Genomic DNA, 20,616 nt, shown 5'->3' on the forward strand with positions numbered 1-20,616 from the left:
GTGCTTATATTTTGTCTACATTTTAAAGAAGATAAAGCTATTTTAATTCGATACTCAAATTTCTCTTTCATAAAATAATTATGTATGTATTAAAATTATGAGAACATATTTTATTTACGCAGATTTAAACTGTTCGTCTGAAGAAAGCAAGTACAGTAAGACCCCGCTTAACGCTGTTTCGTTTAGCGCTGTTTCGGTTTAGCGCTGTTTCGGTTTAGCGCTCTTTTATTTCAACCCGGGGATTCCACGAAATCGCTCGCAGCATACGGGGATTCCTCGAAATATTATGCAGCGATAGGTTTCAAATACATATCCGAAAGAGTGTACAGTAAGGCCCCGCTTAACGCTGTTTCGTTTAGCGCTGTTTCGGTTTAGCGCTCTTTTATTTCAACCCGGGGATTCCACGAAATCGCTCGCAGCATACGGGGATTCCCCGAAATATTATGCAGCGATAGGTTTCAAATACATATCCGAAAGAGTGTATTTGTACTTCTTGTTTGGTGCGGTATTGTACAGACATATTTTGAAGGGTTAAATGTGGAAGATGTCCAAGAAATAATTCAAGAAGCAGTGGCTAGTCTTTCTAATGATGAGCTCAAGGAATTAACTGAACAAGAAGAAAACAAAAATGTTGGCAGCAGTGATTCAGAAGAAGAGCAAAAAGAACTTTCGATGGCGTTTGTAAAAAGGAGTTTGTCTACCATAACTGAAATAATGGATCAATTCATTGGAAATGATCCGAATTTTGACAGGAGCTCTAAAGTAAGGCGTGGTGTTAGAGATGCTCTATCCGTTTATGAAGAACTTTTAAGAGAACAACGCAAAAGAAAAAGACAAACAACATTAGATGCTTTTGTCACAAAAAGGCAGAACACTGAAAACGCGGAAGGCTAACTAAATATGACTGACTTAGAATTTTATTTGTTTTTTTTTTAAGAATATTCGTTTTGTTATTTATATTTTGTTTTTATTTTTGCAAGAAATAATAATGTGGTATTAATTTGGGCTTTAAGAAATAAATGTTTGGTTTTATTTTTATTAAAAAAACGTACTTTTTAAATTTAATACCTAACCAATTTCCTAGCCATCTTTCCCTAACCCCAATATTTACATGTAAAGATAGCCTCGTTTAGCGCTGTTTCGCATTACGCTCTACTTTAATGGAACGTATCCCCCGCGTTAAGCGGGGTCTTACTGTATATTATTTATAAATGCGAGTAAGTAAAGAAAGTACTGAAGGAAGATATCTACCTCAGATCTTGTTTGGGTACGCTATTACTTTATTTCCAGATCTAAATAGCAGATAATACTGTATTATTATTTGGATTACAGTGCAGTGAAAATCCATTTCTATAAATAACATATTTGTTTTGTTGTGCTTTATCTAGAATATTGTTTCGTGAATGAATCAAAACGGGGGGGGGGACTCAGAGCAAGCTTCTGATCCCAAGCAATAGCTGCTCGGGCAAAGCAAAATACGCTCGACACACATTGCCACCGGGTCACGACACCGATTCAAGGCTCTTTGATACAATGATAGATGCGTCTCTTGACGGTTATCACCGCTTCTACGAATTTGGCGACCGACGCTTGGCGACGGAAAACATCGGTAAACTATCTTGCGACCGGCGCACGGTAACCTCGCCCGGGCTGCGATTGGGCAAGCCGAGTCGGGCCGCCCGGCGATTCGCCGGCAAAGTTGCGGTTTGGCACTTGCCGAACGAAACTAAGCTGCACGGGGGTCGAAACACACGAGGAACGAAGGTGTGGGGCGCAGGGGGACGGGGTAGTTCATCGGATCCCAGCTAAACATGAACAGTCCGCGCCTAGCGATCGTACGCAACGTTTGTGTGGGAACTTTTCATCGCTTTTATCTAGCTCTCCACCTCGCAGACGTTATTTTCGAATTCCTTCTTTCTGTCTAAACAATATTTTGTCTGGAATCGTTGTCGCGGGTCCGTTACAGACGATGACTGCAAGACAGCCTGCACCCCCAAACTGGTGTTCTTTCTGAAATTCGAAGCGGTGAGTTTCTTTCGCCGGTCAAGAAAGGGGTGCCATGCCTCACGTGGGGGCGGCCAGCGGCGGTGATGATCTCGCCTCTTCAGACGAAATTAAAGTGTTTAAAGATGAAGGTGATGAAGAGGAGAACCGATCGTCTGAAAATCTAATGGATCTGAAATCTAGTCTTGTCACAGAAGGGGAGGAGGTAAGTTTGCACGCTTCTTTTGGTTCAATGTTTATTTGAAGAATTTTACTCGTACAATCGAGATTTCAACAGGATATATTACTAGCTACACATTTCTTTGGGTTGAAATTTAATATTCCGTACACTGTTTCGTTCCTATGTTTTAGTCCTGTCAATGTCAGTGCGGATGAAAGGATTGGAAACTGGTAATTCCATTCAAAATTGGGTACCAGGTGGAATGAGGGACTTCTATAAATAGCATCAAAATATTTCAATACTAATCTCAAAATATTCGTAAAAACAATTATTAGTCTAGCCCAGAAGGGATATTAGTCTCGAAACGGCATTTTGCGTCGAATCACTAAAAGCGTTGAATCACTTTTCAAACTGTAGTCACCAAATAGTATCGCCCTGTATTATATATTTGAAGAAATTTAAAGAAATCAATTAATGAAGAATCTGCACGAATGTATCCATGTTTATCGCATTGTGAGAAAGCAACGGTACCCAGAGCCATCAAATTTTGAATAACAGAGTCCTCCACCAGGATATGGGCACCCGGAAGCCCGAAATTTTGAATATCGAATTTGTTTTATTATCTATTTCATATGCTGTAAAACTTTAACAAATCTTTGATAAAAAATCTCAACGATTTCAAGGCGAGCAGTGGCAACACTGTATGGAATAAAACATTTTTATCTCCAGTGCGCAGGACTGTCTATCGGAAATTCTAAAGATATGCTGTTTTTAAATATTTTTAATCGAAAGGGGCGTTAACCCAAATGCTCTCGAAACGTGTATGTGTGTGCAAATGGAAAGGCGTAATATAAACATCTGAAAGCTTTCAGTTAAAAAAAATACACACATACACTGAGAACCTTCAGTGTGTGTGTGTATTTTTTTTATTTATTTACTAATTTGCATCATCTAATTAAAAGATTGGGCTGATCATTTATTTATGGCAAAGTAGCAAAGAACATTGCGCTTAAAATTTAGTAACGGTTATAGTTTTCATATTTATATTAAAACCAGAAATATTGCCGGGATGTGGTAAATGTCCTCAGACCGATCAAGATCCTCGGAAGGGGGGAGGAGGAATTATTTTTTTAAAGGAAAGGAAGAAGGGTGCTTTTCTATTATCAGGAACGAATTGAGAAATATATGTATACATGCAACGTATGTGTGTAGATGTATGTGTTCATGTATGCATGTGTATATACGTACGTGTGTATACACACATGATGTATGTATGTGTGTGTATACACACACACATATACACGTGCTACATACATTTCTAAATAAGTTCCTGATAATAGACGTGTACCGGAAGATGTAGCAATCCCGAAGAAGTTGGCTGAACTAACGAAATGAATATTATACTGTTAGGAGAAGAAAAAAAAGTTTCTCAAAAAATTGTGTGTCTAATTCGCTGCACATGCTTGTATTAATATTTGAGAAAATGCTGCAGTATACTTAAGAGTATCTTCTCAAATAGGAGGGAAAAAAAAAACAACCCTGTAATTTTTGCAAAAATGTTTAAAATTTAATTCAACGAGGAATAGAATATGGAAATAAATTTTTGTACAGTACAAATGAATGAATTTCTCAAAACAAATGAATGAATTTCTCAAATAAAGTTGCTTAGAAGCTACTTTATAATCAATACGCATAACCTATTTAATGCTTTGAAAAGTGACGAATTACGAAAACATAAATTTTCATATATTAATAAACTGATAATAATAATTATGAATTATAGTACAATATATATGTAGCCACAATATGGCGAGCAGTTCTAAATTCTTTCATTTATTTTTTAAGTAAGTCCTCTGCATCTATGTGAACCGAAAGTTGTTTATTACTTGATGTAATCTAGTAATGCAACAACACATGTTAAGTATTTAAATCAAGAAAAGCTTGGAATGTTAAATTGTATGCACTATTTCTTAAAGTAGCATGCTAATCCCGCAGTACATGATTAGTTCATTAAGAGCCGTAAAGTGTTAATAAATTTGAAGTTAATAAATTAAAGAAGTTAATTTCTTACTGAATTTAATACAGTCTTAATTCCCTACCCTTGCATACCTTCTAAATTTAGGGATTTAAATGCACTAAATAAATTGTCAAGTTTATCAATTATTGTCAAATTATTGCAGTAAATAATTTCTGGGAAATTGTCAAAAAATTATTGCTTAAAGAATTAATCATTAACTTATCTATAGTAATGAAGCTATGATGCATCTTGAATAACTTGACATTTGTTTCTAAAAATCTGTTAATCACGTTTACTAAATCGACCTGCAGAAAGTTAATTCACTAATAAATTATGATAAGTTCATTTTAAATGATTATTGTGTAACGACACAATAAAGATATATAGTTAAGAAGTTAAAAAAATAATTATCTAAAATTTTAACCTAGAATTTAACAATTTTTAAATGGCATTTCATTTTATAGTCATTTTTTAAAAGTGACAATTTTGATTATTAGAAGATTTTAATTGAAATATATATAATATTGTTTTATAAAATTTCTGATTTAGAAGTTTTTTGAAAATGATAATAAACATAAAACAAAACTATAAGATGGAATAGGGGAATAAATTTTAGTGTTACTTTAGAGTGTATGCATATTGCATTTTTAAATTTTAGAATTTAAAATGCAAATTTTCCCTTTTAATCACTACAGTGACAAAATTAAAAATACAATTATAAACATTATTTTATATTTTAGATCTACTTTTCTGAAATTTTTTAAGCGTAAAAAACATTTTTTTGTAAACAAAATAATTATTTATACTGACTTGTCTCATATAATTAAGAAAGAATAAATAATTTTATCAAACTATTATTTTGACAGAGTACATACATAGAGAAAAAGCAAAGATTTTGCTGCAACAATTTTATATCATTCGACTTCCTGTTATTTACACTACCTTGTAGTTCTTTTTTGCTTGAGTCATTTTATGTTGCCAATTTCCAAAATGATAAGTTCACAATAAAATATTAGTTATCAGTTATTACGACATTCCTATTTCCGCTGTTTCTATTTTATCAGCAATAATAAAATTCGTTTTAAAGGAAGTGCAAGATGATTACATGTTAGTAAGCGCTTCTACTGCAATTTAAAACAATGTAGTTATCGGGCTTTTTAAATATCAATCTTTTCGTTTTTAATCAAGTGAACGGAAAAATAATTACGATGATATATTTATGTCGCAAGTATCAACATTTACAAAAAATTCTCAGAAAAAATTCAAATTACATTGTTTTCTTCATTTAAAAACTTTTAGAAGTTTTTTTTAATTCAAAGGGGCAATTTGCCCAGATTTCGTTTTGGCATTTTGCGTCGATTCACGATAAGCGTTGTTTCACCTTTCAAATTGTTGCCACCAAATATTATCGCCCTGTATTATAATTAAAAAAATTAAATAATGAAGAATCTGCATAAATGTATGTATGTTTCTCGCATTGTGATAAAACAACGCTACCTAGAGCCATCCAATTTTGAATAACGTAATCTTCCTGCGAATATGGGTACCTGGAAGCCCAAATTTTGGACTTGTATTATTATAGATTTCATATTTTGTAAAACTTTAACGAATTTTTGATTAACAAACTCAACGGTTTCAAAGCGAGCAATGTCAACTTTGTACAGAAAAAAACGTTTTATCTCCATCGCGCGAGACTGTGTATCAGAAATTCTAAAGATATGCTCATTTTAAAATTACTTTGCGATATTGTTCTTGAACTGAATTTTATGATTTAAGTGCGAAGAACATGATATTTAATAAATAAAGGTAACACACAAAATGTTAAAGGAAAAAAAAAAAAAAAAAACGCCCCTTTGGATGTAATGTAAAATCTGAAAGTTTTCATTTTTAATATAGATTTCTACATAAATGGATCCACATTTCTTACATTCATCGTTATCCGTTAGTTTTTCAGTGAACCAAGCTGTTTAAGTTAAAATTTTCTAAGGAACTACACATTTTTAACAACTAGATAATGAGACAATTATAGGATTATGATCACGTGCCCTAAGTAGTTCTGAATTTTTTTTTTTTTTTTTTTCATTTTAGCATCCCATTTATTTTTAGACGTGCATGTTAAAGTTTTTATATGATGTCATTCACTTCAGATTTTGTATTCCATTTCTTAACATTTCAGTTTCAAAATTCGAAAAAGATCTTTAAAAATACTACCCTCATGTCCATAAATTAAGGATAATTCGGAGTCACGCGGAAATCGAACTCTAAAATAAATATATCACCTGTAAAATCACTACACACATCTTCGAGAATCATATGCAAGTTTTAGGAAGTAACCAGATGACATCGATGGTACGTCACAATGACGAGAGTGTAAGAGAGTGATATATAAGGAATACAGGCAAAGAAGTAAAATTGTTCGCAGGCGCTTTATAAGCATTCCAGTGCAATAACCGAATAGTTATGACACAAAGGACGCATTTGGATGATTTTTTACGTGGTAGAATTATCGACCGTCTGGAATGTGGGCGTACCCAACTGGAAGTATCATACGAACTTGGAATTGCCCAGAGTGTCATCTCCAGGCTTTGGCAACAATTCCAAGATGACGGTAATGTGAGTAGACGTTACAGCACAAGTCGCTCCAGAGTTACAACGCCGAATGAGAACTGGTATTTGGCAGTTACTGCCAAAAGAAACAGGCGGAGTACAGCCTCAGACATGTCTCGTCAGCTCTCTTCAGCCACTGGTACGACAATTTCAAGGCAGACCGTGTACAGACGCTTAGGGCAGATTGGTCTATATGATCGTAGACCTGTCAGATGCGTTCCACTTACTGCAACTCACTGTCCCCTGCGGTTAGCCTGGAGTAGAGAGCATGCATTGTGGACACCGCAGCAGTGGGCTTGTGTGATGTTTTCCGACGAGTCCAGGTTTAGCTTGCAGTCTGATTCTCTCCAGGTACCCGTTACCACCAAGAAAACATCATTGAACGACACCGTTACGGTGGTGCAGGAGTGCTCGTTTGGGGTGGAATTATTCTGGATTCCAGAACTGACTTGCATGTTCTAATTGGAACCATGACAAGCCAAATCTATCGGGACGTCATTCTGGAACAACATGTACGTTTTTTTCGGGGCGCCATGGGCGCATAATTTGTATTTATGGATGACAACGCCCGTCCTCACCGTGCAAACATCGTAAGCGAATGCCTTCAATCGGAGGATATCACCCGTATGGACGGGCCAGCATTCTTGAATCCAGTAGAGCACGTGTGGGATATGCTTGGCCGGCGAGCTGCAGCCCGTCAACCTCCTCCTACATGTCTACCGAAACTTCGGAGAGCATTGCTTTTTGAGTGGTGTAATATCCCCCAGATCAGATCGATAATTTGATACTCAGCATGCTTAGGCGTTGTACGGACTTTATTGCATCGTCTGGGAGACATACTAGGTATTAACAATCATACCAACCATGTAATACTGGTTTTTTTGCAAATAGTTTTTTTTTTTTTTTTTTTTTTTTTTTTTTTAAATTTGCTCCAGGGAGAAAAAATCGCTATTTTTTTTAATAATATCAAACCTATAGAATCTTTTTTTGCTCTTTACCTTTTGTTTAATAAATAAGCTTTACAAATAAGGCAAATTTGTTTTGCTTCTAACTCTTCCTTTGCCTGATTTTGCATTATCCTTAATTTATGGACATGAGTGTATTTTAAAATTGATATCTCTATTTAAAATATATTAAAACCTCCATAAGACGATCATCGACAGTTCCATATGGTCGGTGCAAATAGTAAACTCAAAGAACATGCTACAGATAATATTCAATGCTATTATTTAATTAATGTTGGTAGAAATACTGCTCACTTGCTTTTCATGTTTGGGGAGAAATTTAACACTGTATAATTTTAAGTCTACAAAGCTAGGTAATGGAAAAATAATCAAACGAAGCTTCATGTTGAATACAAAATGAGTTTCGGTGCCCAATCTCCTTGTCAAAATAAACAAAAGCTTATTGCCGTCAATAAGAATAAACCACTAATAATGGGTAGTTCTGCCGGAATTTGAATCTGACAAACAGACTGACTGGACGTTTTCATGGTTGTTCTCATATATAACGTGAATATGAGTTACTTAAATACATAATCATCATAATTTTTATGTACCTGGTTAACACAAACATTACTGAAAACAGTTTCGAAGCCCTTTTAAGACTAGGAATATTGAATTTTGCAGGTGAAAAGGTCCACCGCGTACTGCTTAGAATGGAAATTTGGAATTATAATTCTCGCAGCGGCAAAATCAAGGTAGAAAACTTTGTAGGTGAATTATGATTCACATAGATATTGTGAGCTTTGGTATCAAGTAATCATGTCTATACACTTTGGACTATGGTTTTTTTAAATGCATATTTATAATTTTGGTTGTTTTTGGTTATCACTACACATTCTTTCCATTCTCAGTTCTCAAACGTTCTGCTCATGATAAAATTATTGTTCTTTACATTGCTGTTTTTTTCAACAGGCTGTATTCTATTTACGTATGAATAGAAAAATGCACTTAATTGTTATGTAGTCATTTAAATAGTGCATATTGTTATGCGAAGTTTATATATGTAATGCACATAATCATATGATGCATTTATAATCATGGATACGTAGTAAAAAGCATCTAATTTTGAAGATATATACATACATAATATTTAATTTGAATACAACAAAAACGGATTATGCAATGTGGCGACAGACTTTTATTTCCTTTCCCATGGATTTAGATAATTATCATAGTAATTATCGTTATTATAATCCGTAATGCAGAATACCTTAAAGAGAATTTCAGTATTCGTACATGCTAGTATTATTTCAGTATTTATTAAGTAATTTGTTGTTCATTTATACGAACAAATGGAGGTAAACAGGTAAAAATGCATGGAGCAGGCATTGAGGTAAATAATGAGAAGAAGAATACTTTCTTGTGTTGTTTCGACTTATCTCACTTCATAACTACGTTACACATGGGGAAAACTCCCATGCAGTCAGTCCGTTCGCATGGAATCGTTGAAAAAAATCCATTTATTTTGGCATCCAGGGTCTGATTCAAAGACTATAAATATTAAGTCAAAAAATAAAAAGTTTTCATTACTTAATAGAATATCTAGTTAAGACTAAACAGCTGTCAGAAAGCTAGCTTACATAATTTTTTTTTCCATAATTACTGACGCTAGAAATGTGTTAGTAGAGTCTTACCTATTTTTTTAAGCTGCTTTATTACGCTACTATGCCGTTTATCATCCAGGCGAGTACAGCATATATTACTGTATACGTAAAATCTTAAATTTATATTTCAAGTTTTGATTGTTAGCTTAATTACTGAATGGTTTAAAAAGAAATAAACGCCCAGATTAATAGTTAATTTTTTTAAATAATGCATCTATAATATCTGTAATACATATAAAATAATATAATTGATATCATTTAGAATACATTCATATGTAACAGAGAACGCTCACTTTAAAAGAGGACCTCACATTGACATAATTTCTACACTGTTTGTTAGTTGCGTTTCACAGATGAGCCTTCTTTTAAACTGAGCGCCTTGTTTATTGATATTACGAATTTTTGCAGCATTATGGTAATTATATAAGAGGTAGTTCTGTTACCACATATTTATTACCTCGGCAAAAATCGCTTAAAAATTACGAATAGAACAAATATTTGCATGAAACAATCGACGACTAATATCGCATAAATTTCTGACGGATTTGTTAATATTTAAAATGCTAAGACTGCATTCCCTCAAGTTCTTTTTGTCGTCTTTTCTTAGTTTACAATAGATACCATACTTATAATTTAAGTTCTTCCCAATATTTTATAACAATAATACCTCTGCGGAAAGGAAAAGAAAAACTATTGATATTACTTCTTAAGTGAGAGTGCTTCGTTTGTGATTACGTCATTTTTCAACATGATTTTAAAACTACAGTAATGGAAAACGTAATCGCAAAATAACCCAAAGTTTCATAAGATCCTTTTTTTTTTTTTTTTTTTTTCCCCCGCTCGGCAAATTTGATGGTAAGAAAGATGCACACGTAGTATTTTCCCTTTTACGTTTTTCAAATTTGGAGCTTTGATTAGGATTCACACTTAAAATTAATGTGTGACAAAATATGAAATAGATAATAAAACAAATTCCAAATTCCGAATTAGGGCTTCCAGACGCCTATATTCAGTCGAGGATTACATTATTGAAAATTTGATGGCTCTAGGTAGCTTTTTTTTTCACAAATGAGAAACATATATACAGTTATGCAGATTCTTTATCATTTAATTTCTTTAAATATAAGTCAGGCTGTAATATTTGGTCGCAACAGTTTGAAAAGTGAATCAACGCTGAAAATGAGTCGACGCAAAATGCTGAAACGAAATTAATAGCCCTTCTAGGCTGACGCCCTAAAGAAACCTCGCGCATAAAATATCCGTACTTGAAAATGCACTCGATGCTAATGTTAAGGGAACGCTTTGAAATCGTTGAGTTTGTTAATCACCAATTTCTTAAAGTTTTACAAAATATGAAATAGATGATAAAACAAATTCCAAATTTGGGCTTTCAGATGCTGTTCAGGACTAGGTTACTCAAAATTTGATGGCTCTAGGTATCGATGATTTTTTTTTCACAGTGCGAGAGATATACATAAATTTGTGCAGAATCTTTATTAGTCCAAAGGGATTTGAGTCCCGAAGGACTATTACTTTCGTTTTGGCATTTTGCGTAGGATTCCTATAAATGTCGGTTCACTTTTCAAACTGTTGCCACCAAATGTTAGAGTCCTGCATTATATTTGAAGAAATTAAATAATGAAAAATCTGCATAAATATATGCATATTTCTCGCATTGTGATAAAACAATGGTATCTAGAGGCATCCGAATTTGAATGACGTAATCCTATTGCGAATATGGGTACCTGAAATCCCAAATTTGAAATTTGGAATTTGTTTTTTATCGATTTCATATTTTGTAAAACTTTAACGAATTTTTGAGTAACAAACTCAACGATTTAAAAGCGAGCAATGGCAACCCTCTACGGGGGTGGGGAAACCTTTTTCTCCTTTAATTTAAACCTTTCAATTTCTTTCAATATAATACAGGGCGATAATATTTGGTGACAACAATTTAAAAAGTAATTCTCCGTTAATAGTGAAACGGCATAAAATGCCGCTTTTTTTGGACTAATAGCCCTCTTAGGCTATCGCCCCCTTTGGGTTAAAAAGAAAAATAAAGTAGAATAAAAAATTAATAAAATAATGATAACTCAATAATTTCTGCTTCGTAAGGAGAAATATGTCTCTTGAGCATTACCCGACGAGCAACTGCAAGCTGACTGGCTATACAGAGTATGGTTTTAAGTTTTTTATTTCTCTTATCAAGTAAATAATTAAAAAATAAATAAATAAATAAAAATAAAATAAAATAAAAAAACTTCCTCCCCCCCCAAAAAAAATCTGAAAGGTTTCAGATTTTAAATTACGTCCAAAGGGACGTTTTTTGAGCGTTTTGTGTGTTACCTTTATTTATTAAATATCATGTTCTTTGCTCTTAAACCATAAAATTCAGTTTAGTAGCGATGTCGCAAAATAATTTTAAAATGAGCCTATCTTTAGAATTTCAGATTCACAGTTCCGCGCCCACTGGAGATAAAAAAGATTTTTTTTCCTCCCGTCGTAGAGTGTTGCCATGGCTCGCTTTTAAATCGTTGAGTTTGTTACTCAAAATTTCGTTAAAGTTTTATAAAATATGAAATAGATAATAAAACAAATTCCAAAATTCAAATTTGGTCTTCCACATGCCCATATTCGTAGGGGGATTACGTCATTCAAAATTCGATGGCTCTTTATGTACCGTTGTTTTATCGCAATGCGAGAAATAGACATACATTTATGCAGATTTTTCATTATTTAATTTTTTCAAATATAATGCAGGACTCTAACATTTGGTGGCAACAGTTTGAAAAGTGAAACGGACATTTATGGTGAAGTGATTCAACGCAAAATCGCAAAACAAAAACAATAGTTCTTCAGAGACAAAGCCCCTTTGGACTAAAAACAAAAAAAAATTTTTTTTTTTTTTTTTTTTTGCATAATAGAATGACTAAAAACTTCTTTTTTTCGTTGGGTATTGCAAATGTGTAATGCATTTGATTATATTATTTCTTTCGCAGACTGCCGTTCAATTCTAAAAATACAGAAATAGGTTCGATTTCACTATCTTAATTTGAAATTTATTTACGTAAGCACACGTGATTTTGTCATTTATGAATGTATTATGTAACCATGCGTCTCTATAGTGTATACAGTTAGAGGAAAGGGGATCATATTTTAAGGGCAAGTGTAACATTTCTTCAAGCAGAAGCTTTCCTTAATCAGTGGACTGTAAGTGATAAAGATTAAGTAGTCTTTTCGGAACTTTTAATCTTAAGTACCTACTTATTATCATAAATGCCCTTGCTTTCTTCCGATTACTAGAAGAAGTAGGTTTATTTGAAAACATTATTGATAATAGTAATGGTTTAGGCTTTTCATTTTTAACATTATGGTGTCACAGCATTCATACACCATCGTGCCTGACAAATTTCCAGGTCTGAAAGTGCTGAAATCTTGCATGGGAACATATATCTTATCATCTAAAATTATAAAGCTATAAATCTTATTAATTAAATGTAATAAACTGAGAGAATTAAAAACTACACATATACTTCTTAATAATTAGTCCAAAGGGGCAATTTGTCAGAAGGACTATTAATTTCGTTTCGACATTTTGCGTTGGTTCACTATAAATGTCGGTTCACTTTTTAAACTGTTGCCACCAAATGTTAGAGTCCTGCATTATATTTGAAGAAATTAAACAATGAAAAATCTGCATAAATGTATGTATATTTCTCGTATTGCGATAAAACAACGGTACAAAGAGCCATCGAATTTTGAATGACGTAAGCCTACTGCGAATATGGGCATGTGGAAGCCCAGATTTGAAATTTGGAATTTGTTTTATTATCGATTTCATATTTTGTAAAACTTTGAAGAATTTTTGATTAAGAAACTGAAGGATTTTAAAGTGAGCAATGGCAACGTTGTACAGAAAAAAAACATTTTTATCTCCAGCGCGCGAGACTCTGTATCGGAAATTCTAAACATATGCTCAATTTAAAACTATTTTGCGATATTGCTCTTGAACTGAATTTTATGGTTTAAGTGCGATGAACGTGATATTTAATAAATAAAGGTAACAGACAAAATGTTAAAAAAAAAGTCCCTTTGAACGTCATTAAAATCTCAAACCTTTCAGAGTTTTTTTTTTTTTTTTAATATAAAAATCAAGCAATAGTTTTTAAACAAATCGATTTTTTTTTTTAAGTCTTCAAAAGATTTTGACGGTAATTAAACTTTTCTGAAGGATATTAATTGATTCATATTTATTTATATGTGTTTTTTTTTTTTTTATTTATACGTCCAACGGCCTCATAATATCCGAAGCTGCGATATATGTATCAGCGTTATAACGGACGAATATTGTAGAAGCTCTTGGTCATATTTTACGTTGTGATCTTGAGCATTTTCTAGACTAGTAATTTTTATTATCACTTTGTAAGTAAAATAGTGTGTAAATAAAAGAGATAGTGACAAAATATGCGTTCTTTTAAGGATCTAAGAAATGCTTTAATTTTTAGACACTATATAGATATCTAATTATTTGAAAAAATAGTGCGGAAAATTAAATGAACAGTGAATCCAAGCTTTTAACTTTTAACCTTACAATTAAGTCTATATTTAATATTTCGTGATATTATTATTCTTTCGAATGCGTTCTCATTCTACCAATTATTCGATCATAATGATGTCATTGCTCAAATTTCTGAGCACTGGAATCAGTATGATCATCATCATTTTATTATTATCTATTAATAATACGAATTTTATAGCAGCTAGGTAGTACCATGAAATAAAAGTAGTATATATTCATTTAAAGTTTCGTACAGATAGGCCAAATGGGTGTTTTCGTGGCTATGTGGCCTACTTATGTGTACATTGAATACGAGAAACGAAACCTTTGCGCAATACGAACCTTTAAGTACGATGCCTTTGCGCTTAGAGGCTAGTGCCGCTAAGAAAATCATCCGCTAAAGTAAATCTCTCCTTAGAAAGCTAATGCTCAGTAGCGGCCGAGCAGATAAGATCGCTGAACATTGTTAATTTGACTCCAGTCAAATCTCGGTGAACTTGTTGGTTGTATGTATTTCTGCTCAAGTTTAAAGTGAATACTAGCTACTTTTGCGCAATTCACCACGAAGGCATTTCGCGCTTTAAGCAGTTAGCTCTAATGTACTTCTTCGCCACTCTCCGAATGATCAAAACCGTTGTATACTAGGAGTTTGACCTATTAGATTCCAAGCGAATGGGCTTCCTGCATGCTTGGTTTTTGTCGTTTTTTCCCTGCGCAATGTTAATATGAATCACTTTCCTTTAGATAAACATCCACGGAGGCATTTCTTCTCTCGGATCTCTAACTCTGGCGTGCTTTTCCATATTTACATAAGATAACCTCACCTAAATCTAATGGGCTCCACCAGCGGCTGATCGGTAAAATCGCTGAATACTGGTAATTCCGACCTCGGCTTTATTCCTGGCGAACGGGCTGGGTGGGCATTTTCGTTGCTTTTTCCATGTGTAGTGCGTATGCGAGCCAATTTCCCGTAGCAGGTCCTCCACGAAGGCATTCCTTCCCTTGAGCAGATAGCCTCAGTGTACTTTTCCTTAATCAACTAAACCAAACCTTAAACTTTGTGCAATAACCGAACGCATGCTTTGCTGTATTCGACTAAACAAACGCACTTTTAGAGTCTTATGAGAAACTTTTCTTTTTCTTCTTCAGTTTTTATCGAAACGGGTACTCAGACTGCTGTTGTTTATGTATTCACTGATTATTTGATAATGATGGCTAAATTAGTTACAGTCTTCAGTGCAGAGAACTTAACTTAATTGCAAGATTTCTGAAATTTCTCGTTTAATATTAGATTCATTTTTATATACATTTTGATTACGTGGCGCAATCACTTCGACGCCAGTTTGAAGAATGTTACATAAGTAATATGATACTGTATCTCTTTTTATCTTCCTTTGCTCGAGGACTTTTAATTCTCTACAGATTAAACATAAGTGCATAGCTATTTAGGCCCTAAAACACCCATGCAACCAGCCTATTCATCTGTATTCGAACTTTGTTCGAATTACCAGTGTTTAGCACAGGGCCAAACGCACTTCCGATTAATAAAAGGATGTTACTTAAGTTACATATTAAGCTCATAGTAAAGCATAGTTTGGTTTATTTCGGATAAAAATAGAGAAAGCTAAAATGAATTTATCTGTTTTTTGAATAGAATAGTAATATGCTACCTTTTTTCTAGGGTTATGTGTATAAATAAAGATTCTGTATAATTATTTTTATTTCTAATGAGGAAAAATCAATTACGAAAAGCAAATTTACGTCTCCGTTTCTTCGATACAGAAAGGTCAACTTTCGTTTTGGAATTTTTGTAGCGGAGCGGAGATACGTTAAAGATAACTATCGGGCTGCAGCCAAAGAATATTTAAAAGTTCTATGTACTGAAAAATTGAAAATAAAATGAACTATTAATTTACTGTGCTTTATACAAAGTTACTAGCTCCGACCAAAGTTCTATGTACACCTGAAAAGCAAGTGTACAAAAACATTTCAATATGAGTTCTGAAATCAGTTCATTCTTTCCAAGCAGACAACCAGTTCGTAAATAATTTTTTTGTTGCCAAACCAGGAAACAAAACTTTTGGACACTTCACGTTAGTAGGTATACTTATGACGTCATGATTTAAATGTAATGTAATATAACAACTTTTCCTCAGTATCAATAAAAGAATTAACGTAGCAATAACATACCGTGTCAGTTATGGTTACCTGAAACAAAGAAGTTGCCAACAGCAGCTATTTATTTAAAATGCTGATATTAAGGAAAAATTTTCGACTTAACAATGACGCGTGCTTGAATGAATCACATGCTTTCTTCAACGTCAGAATATGACCTTATATAATAATAATATGTTTAATGTTTGGCAATGCTATTTTTATTTCAGATTTTGTAAAATTTAGAAATTGTTTATTAAAAAACTCTAAGATTTGAAAGCAAGCAGTGGCAACACTTTTCGAAATAAAGCAGATTTTTATCTCCAGCGTGCAAGACTGTTGCCACTCGGAAAAATGACTGCGGAAATAAGCGTTATCAGAGTTTTTAATTAATATTTCGGGTGATTAAAGTCGTACGAAGATGAGAATGGTCGAAATGGCTTCCCACGAATTTTTGGAATCCGAAAATACCTCTCTCGAAACTCAACTCCTCGCCGTTCCGGAGGAAGAGATAACAAACAACTACACAGACAAACTCGTACAGATTTTAATAGTATAGATTTTTAATAAAACCGCCAATAAATCTCTGCTATTATCATTGAAAATTTTCCCTCCACTTTCCTAATAGTATTGCTTTGCCAATAAAGATATAAATCTGAAAAAAGAATTCGTTTTCCCCCCTCAACTGGGCGTAAGTTTATCCTAGCTGTTTAACGATTTTCATATAGACAATGTAAGTAATGCCGGCGCTTTTGGGCAAATGAATTCCCCGGCACGATGCCAAATATCATTTTCTATCCCATCTTAAGTACTATTTACTAACTCGCTTTTGGAATTCTGAATATTCTGAACTGTAAATTTATCGTCCATCTCATCGGTCATAGATACTAGCACCGCCATTTGTTGCCCCTAGGGCATGACGCCGCATCTAAATTTAAATCGAATTTTTGAATTCTTCCGGCAAGCGATTAAAGAATATTTTGCTTGTGATGGATCACAGTTTGATTACAGTGCCTTTCGAAGATTTCTGGTGAATATTCGCGAGTCCAGTTTCTTTGTATATTACCTGATAAAAGTTTTTTTTTTTTTTTTTTTTTTAATATTCTGTCTTCAGTATGTTAAATATAAGTTTCTTTTTTACATTATATATGTATATTCGGAAAAAGAAATTTTCTGAAGACACTCTCGGGCGAATTTCATCACACACGCAGTTAAATCGAAACGGATTTCAACTTTGTGTTGCCAGAATATTTGCCACTAATTTTGATTGTTTTAGAAAATTAACAAAATTCTGCAGCAGTTTTAATTATATATTTCTTTCTTAATATAAATATTTAGAAAAATGAATTGTCTCAAGATACTCTTCAACGGATTCCACTGCATACAGACTGTGTTTTTAAACTTTAAGTACATATTTGTTTCTTAGGATTAATAGTTATTATTTAAAAATAATTAAAAATAATATCAAGGTGCTACATGAATAATGTTATTATATGCGAGCTGAATTCTTTGGTGAATTAAAACTTCGTATTACTAAAATGTCTGCTACAAAAATTTCAATCTTCATTTTATTTTCTGTTTTGCAATAAAGAACAAAATTTGAATTTTTAGTTTTATGCTTAAGTGCTGCTTGTTCATAGTTACTAGGCATTTTAGTTAGGGTTGTGACTGTGACTATTTTAAATGATTTTGTTATCCAATTTTTAAACAATAAAAATCACCGTTAGTAGTAGTATTGTATTATTGTTTTTACTTGATGTTACTTGTATACTCTGGAACTGCAGTATCAAATTTACTTTAAAGCATTAGCAAAAAGTTTTTACTTTCCTCTTCTGTGCTAATATTACCACCGAAGATTTAAGTAGAATAAACTTTAAGCACCTAAAGTTAATATTAAACTGGAATTAAAGCAAGGCAATACCTCAGAATTATTAATAATTGCAACCGTATATAATAGGTTTGACACAATATATAAACAAATCAAAATTAAAATAAGAATTCATAATAGAACAAATTCGAAAAATATAAATGCGAAAGGGAAAATATACAGAATGATAAAAATAAAAATTAATCTCCATTTACTGAAACTCCAGTTCAGAACCCACCAGGGAAAATGAATTAAAGCTTCATAAAAGCTGATTAATATGTTTTGAAAGCATGTTTCCTTCTCCTGGCTCATTTGAGATCAAAAACCGATAAAAGATTCAATTAAATTTTCATTTAAGACATTAAAATTCATTTATAACCGTAAAATAAAATCTCAATTGTACCAGAATTTTCCTGTAAGCGCAACGCATTGATTTTATTTTAAATATATTTTCCGTGAGTGGCAACAGAGAGTATTTTGGTGGAAGCCGATTTGAACGGTAATGTTTTTCTGAAGTGCGCATAGTAATTTTGTATTTTCAGTTATATCGTCTCAGTGATATGTAAGTAATGCGAGAATAAAGATTTATTAGCATAAGTGAAGAATATTTATTAAAGAAATTAAGCTAACATTTCCTACACGCTTTCGAAACACTAAACACTGAAACACTTGGAAAAAAGAATAAAACATAACACTGTGCCAAACTGACTACTCAAAAAAATAAATAAATAAAAATAAAAATAAAACCATTATATGCTAATTTAAAATTCAAAAGCAATTACATATAAAGAGTAAACAAATATACTTTAAAAACCAAATTGTCAATTAAACAAAACTCAAAAATTGGGTGGTCTCCGATTATGCTAAACTAACTTTTAATATCAAGAAAACGAAAAACTGTACATAGAGATTTCTATAAATAATAAAATCTAATCTGAGCCTTAAGCAGCTAAAAACTGAAAACCTATTTGAAAAAAAAAAATAAATAAATAAATAAAATAAAATAAAATAAAATAAAGCGCAAATTTATTGAATATTTAAGATGATCTTCTCTTCGCAGACTAACTGAATTCTTAAGACGACCAAACTGTGTTCCTTGCAAAAGAAAGTAGAATTCAAAGCTGCTCTGGAGAAAGAAAAAATTTTGTAGTTCTTGGAAAAAGTATGTGATAAGGTTCAAAGTGTCCAGCAGCAGAACTAAGTATTTTAACATGTGTTCAAAGTATCCTATCCTGTTGAACTTTGTGTGCGGGGGCGCCAACGTTGGGTGCGGTCTGTAAAAATTATCACCAACGAGGAGGGGGTGATCGTGAACTCCAAAATGGCGGCGTAAGAAACTTCTAAAAGATGCTGTCCTCTGTAAAATCTTAAAACGTGAAAACAGAACTGGTCAAAGTTGAGGAAAAGGAGAAATATAGGTTACAAAAGTTAAAAGTCTTCACGTAATCGGGGTACAATACGTCTTTGTAACATTTTTCGGTTTTTAATCTCAAATGAGCCAGCGGAACGAAACATGTTTTCGAAACATATTAATCGACTTTTATGAAGCTTTAATTCGTTTTCCCATGATGAGTTCTGTATTGGAGTTCCAGTAAATGGAGATTAATTTTTACTATTTTGTATATTTTCCCTTTCGCATTTATAGTTTTCGAATTTGTTCTACTATGAATTCTTATTTTAATTTCGATTTGTTTAGATATTGTGTTAAACATATTTATTATACACGGTTGCAATTATTAATATTGTGGAGGAATTTCTTTGGTTTGATTCCTATTTAATATTAACTTTAGATGCATATATCTACATACATATATTTTCATCTTTCGTTTCCAATGAAAGGAAAATTCGAGAAATATATTTTACTATTGTGAAAATAATTTTCAAAAGGGGTATTTGGATGTAGATACATGACGCTATCATAAACCTTGTACAGACATTAGGATTTTTTGGTACTAACTCGTGGCTACTTCGAAGACCGCAGGATTATTTTAAAATGTGACTACATTCTATCGATTTGTATGATTCTTATGTTTATGAAAAACCTTTGAATTCGCCTGATGTGTCGATGCCATATTCTGATATTTAATCACGATCGTTCGGACTTTATATTTCCCACATTCATATCTTACTAAATCACAATGGAAAAATTTATAACTAGTAAAGACAATTCGAAAACATAAAACAAGTTTTTTAGCTCAACGCCGCCTTGTTATTTTATCTATACCTACTCTTTGCTGATTTCTTCATCATAAAGATTTTATTTACGATATAGTTGTAAAAAAAAATGTTCACTGCTGAATAAAATATAGGAGCGTTTTTTAAAAATCCTTCTGAAAAAAATTATTTAATTTATTAATTTGATATCGCTTGCAGTTTTGCAATCAGCTTATGCATTTATGGTTAACTGTATTCTGTCATATTGTATAGAGATCATCATAGTAAAGTTTAAATAACGTTTTCAGTATCCATTTTGTCATTAAGATCGACAGAGTTGAGAAAGAATTAGTGGCTACAGTTATTCTGAAAGGGTCAAATAAAATTGTTTCTAAATCACTAAAAACTAATAGACTTTTATATTGAAACAGAGAAAGACCAGTCTGAAAATATATTTCCGATCTTGAAATGTTTTCAAATGCTTGAT

The 20,616-nt window shown here is 32.7% G+C and overlaps 1 protein-coding gene across 1 annotated transcript in view; it reads left to right on the forward strand.

Moving 5' to 3' along the window:
* Positions 1-1,695: 1,695 nt before the first annotated feature.
* LOC118189550 (protein pangolin, isoforms A/H/I/S-like) overlaps positions 1,696-20,616 on the forward strand; it is a 434,015-nt gene continuing 415,094 nt past the window's right edge. The window contains exon 1 of the mRNA XM_085825057.1: positions 1,696-2,209. Coding sequence (XP_085681183.1) covers positions 2,060-2,209 — 150 coding nt within the window. The 5' untranslated portion in view covers positions 1,696-2,059. The remainder of the gene's footprint in view (positions 2,210-20,616) is intronic.

Source organism: Stegodyphus dumicola, chromosome 10 (genome assembly GCF_044657685.1).
Source record: "Stegodyphus dumicola isolate Sdum_Otavi_A_Nest chromosome 10, ASM4465768v1".
NCBI lineage: Eukaryota > Metazoa > Arthropoda > Arachnida > Araneae > Eresidae > Stegodyphus > Stegodyphus dumicola.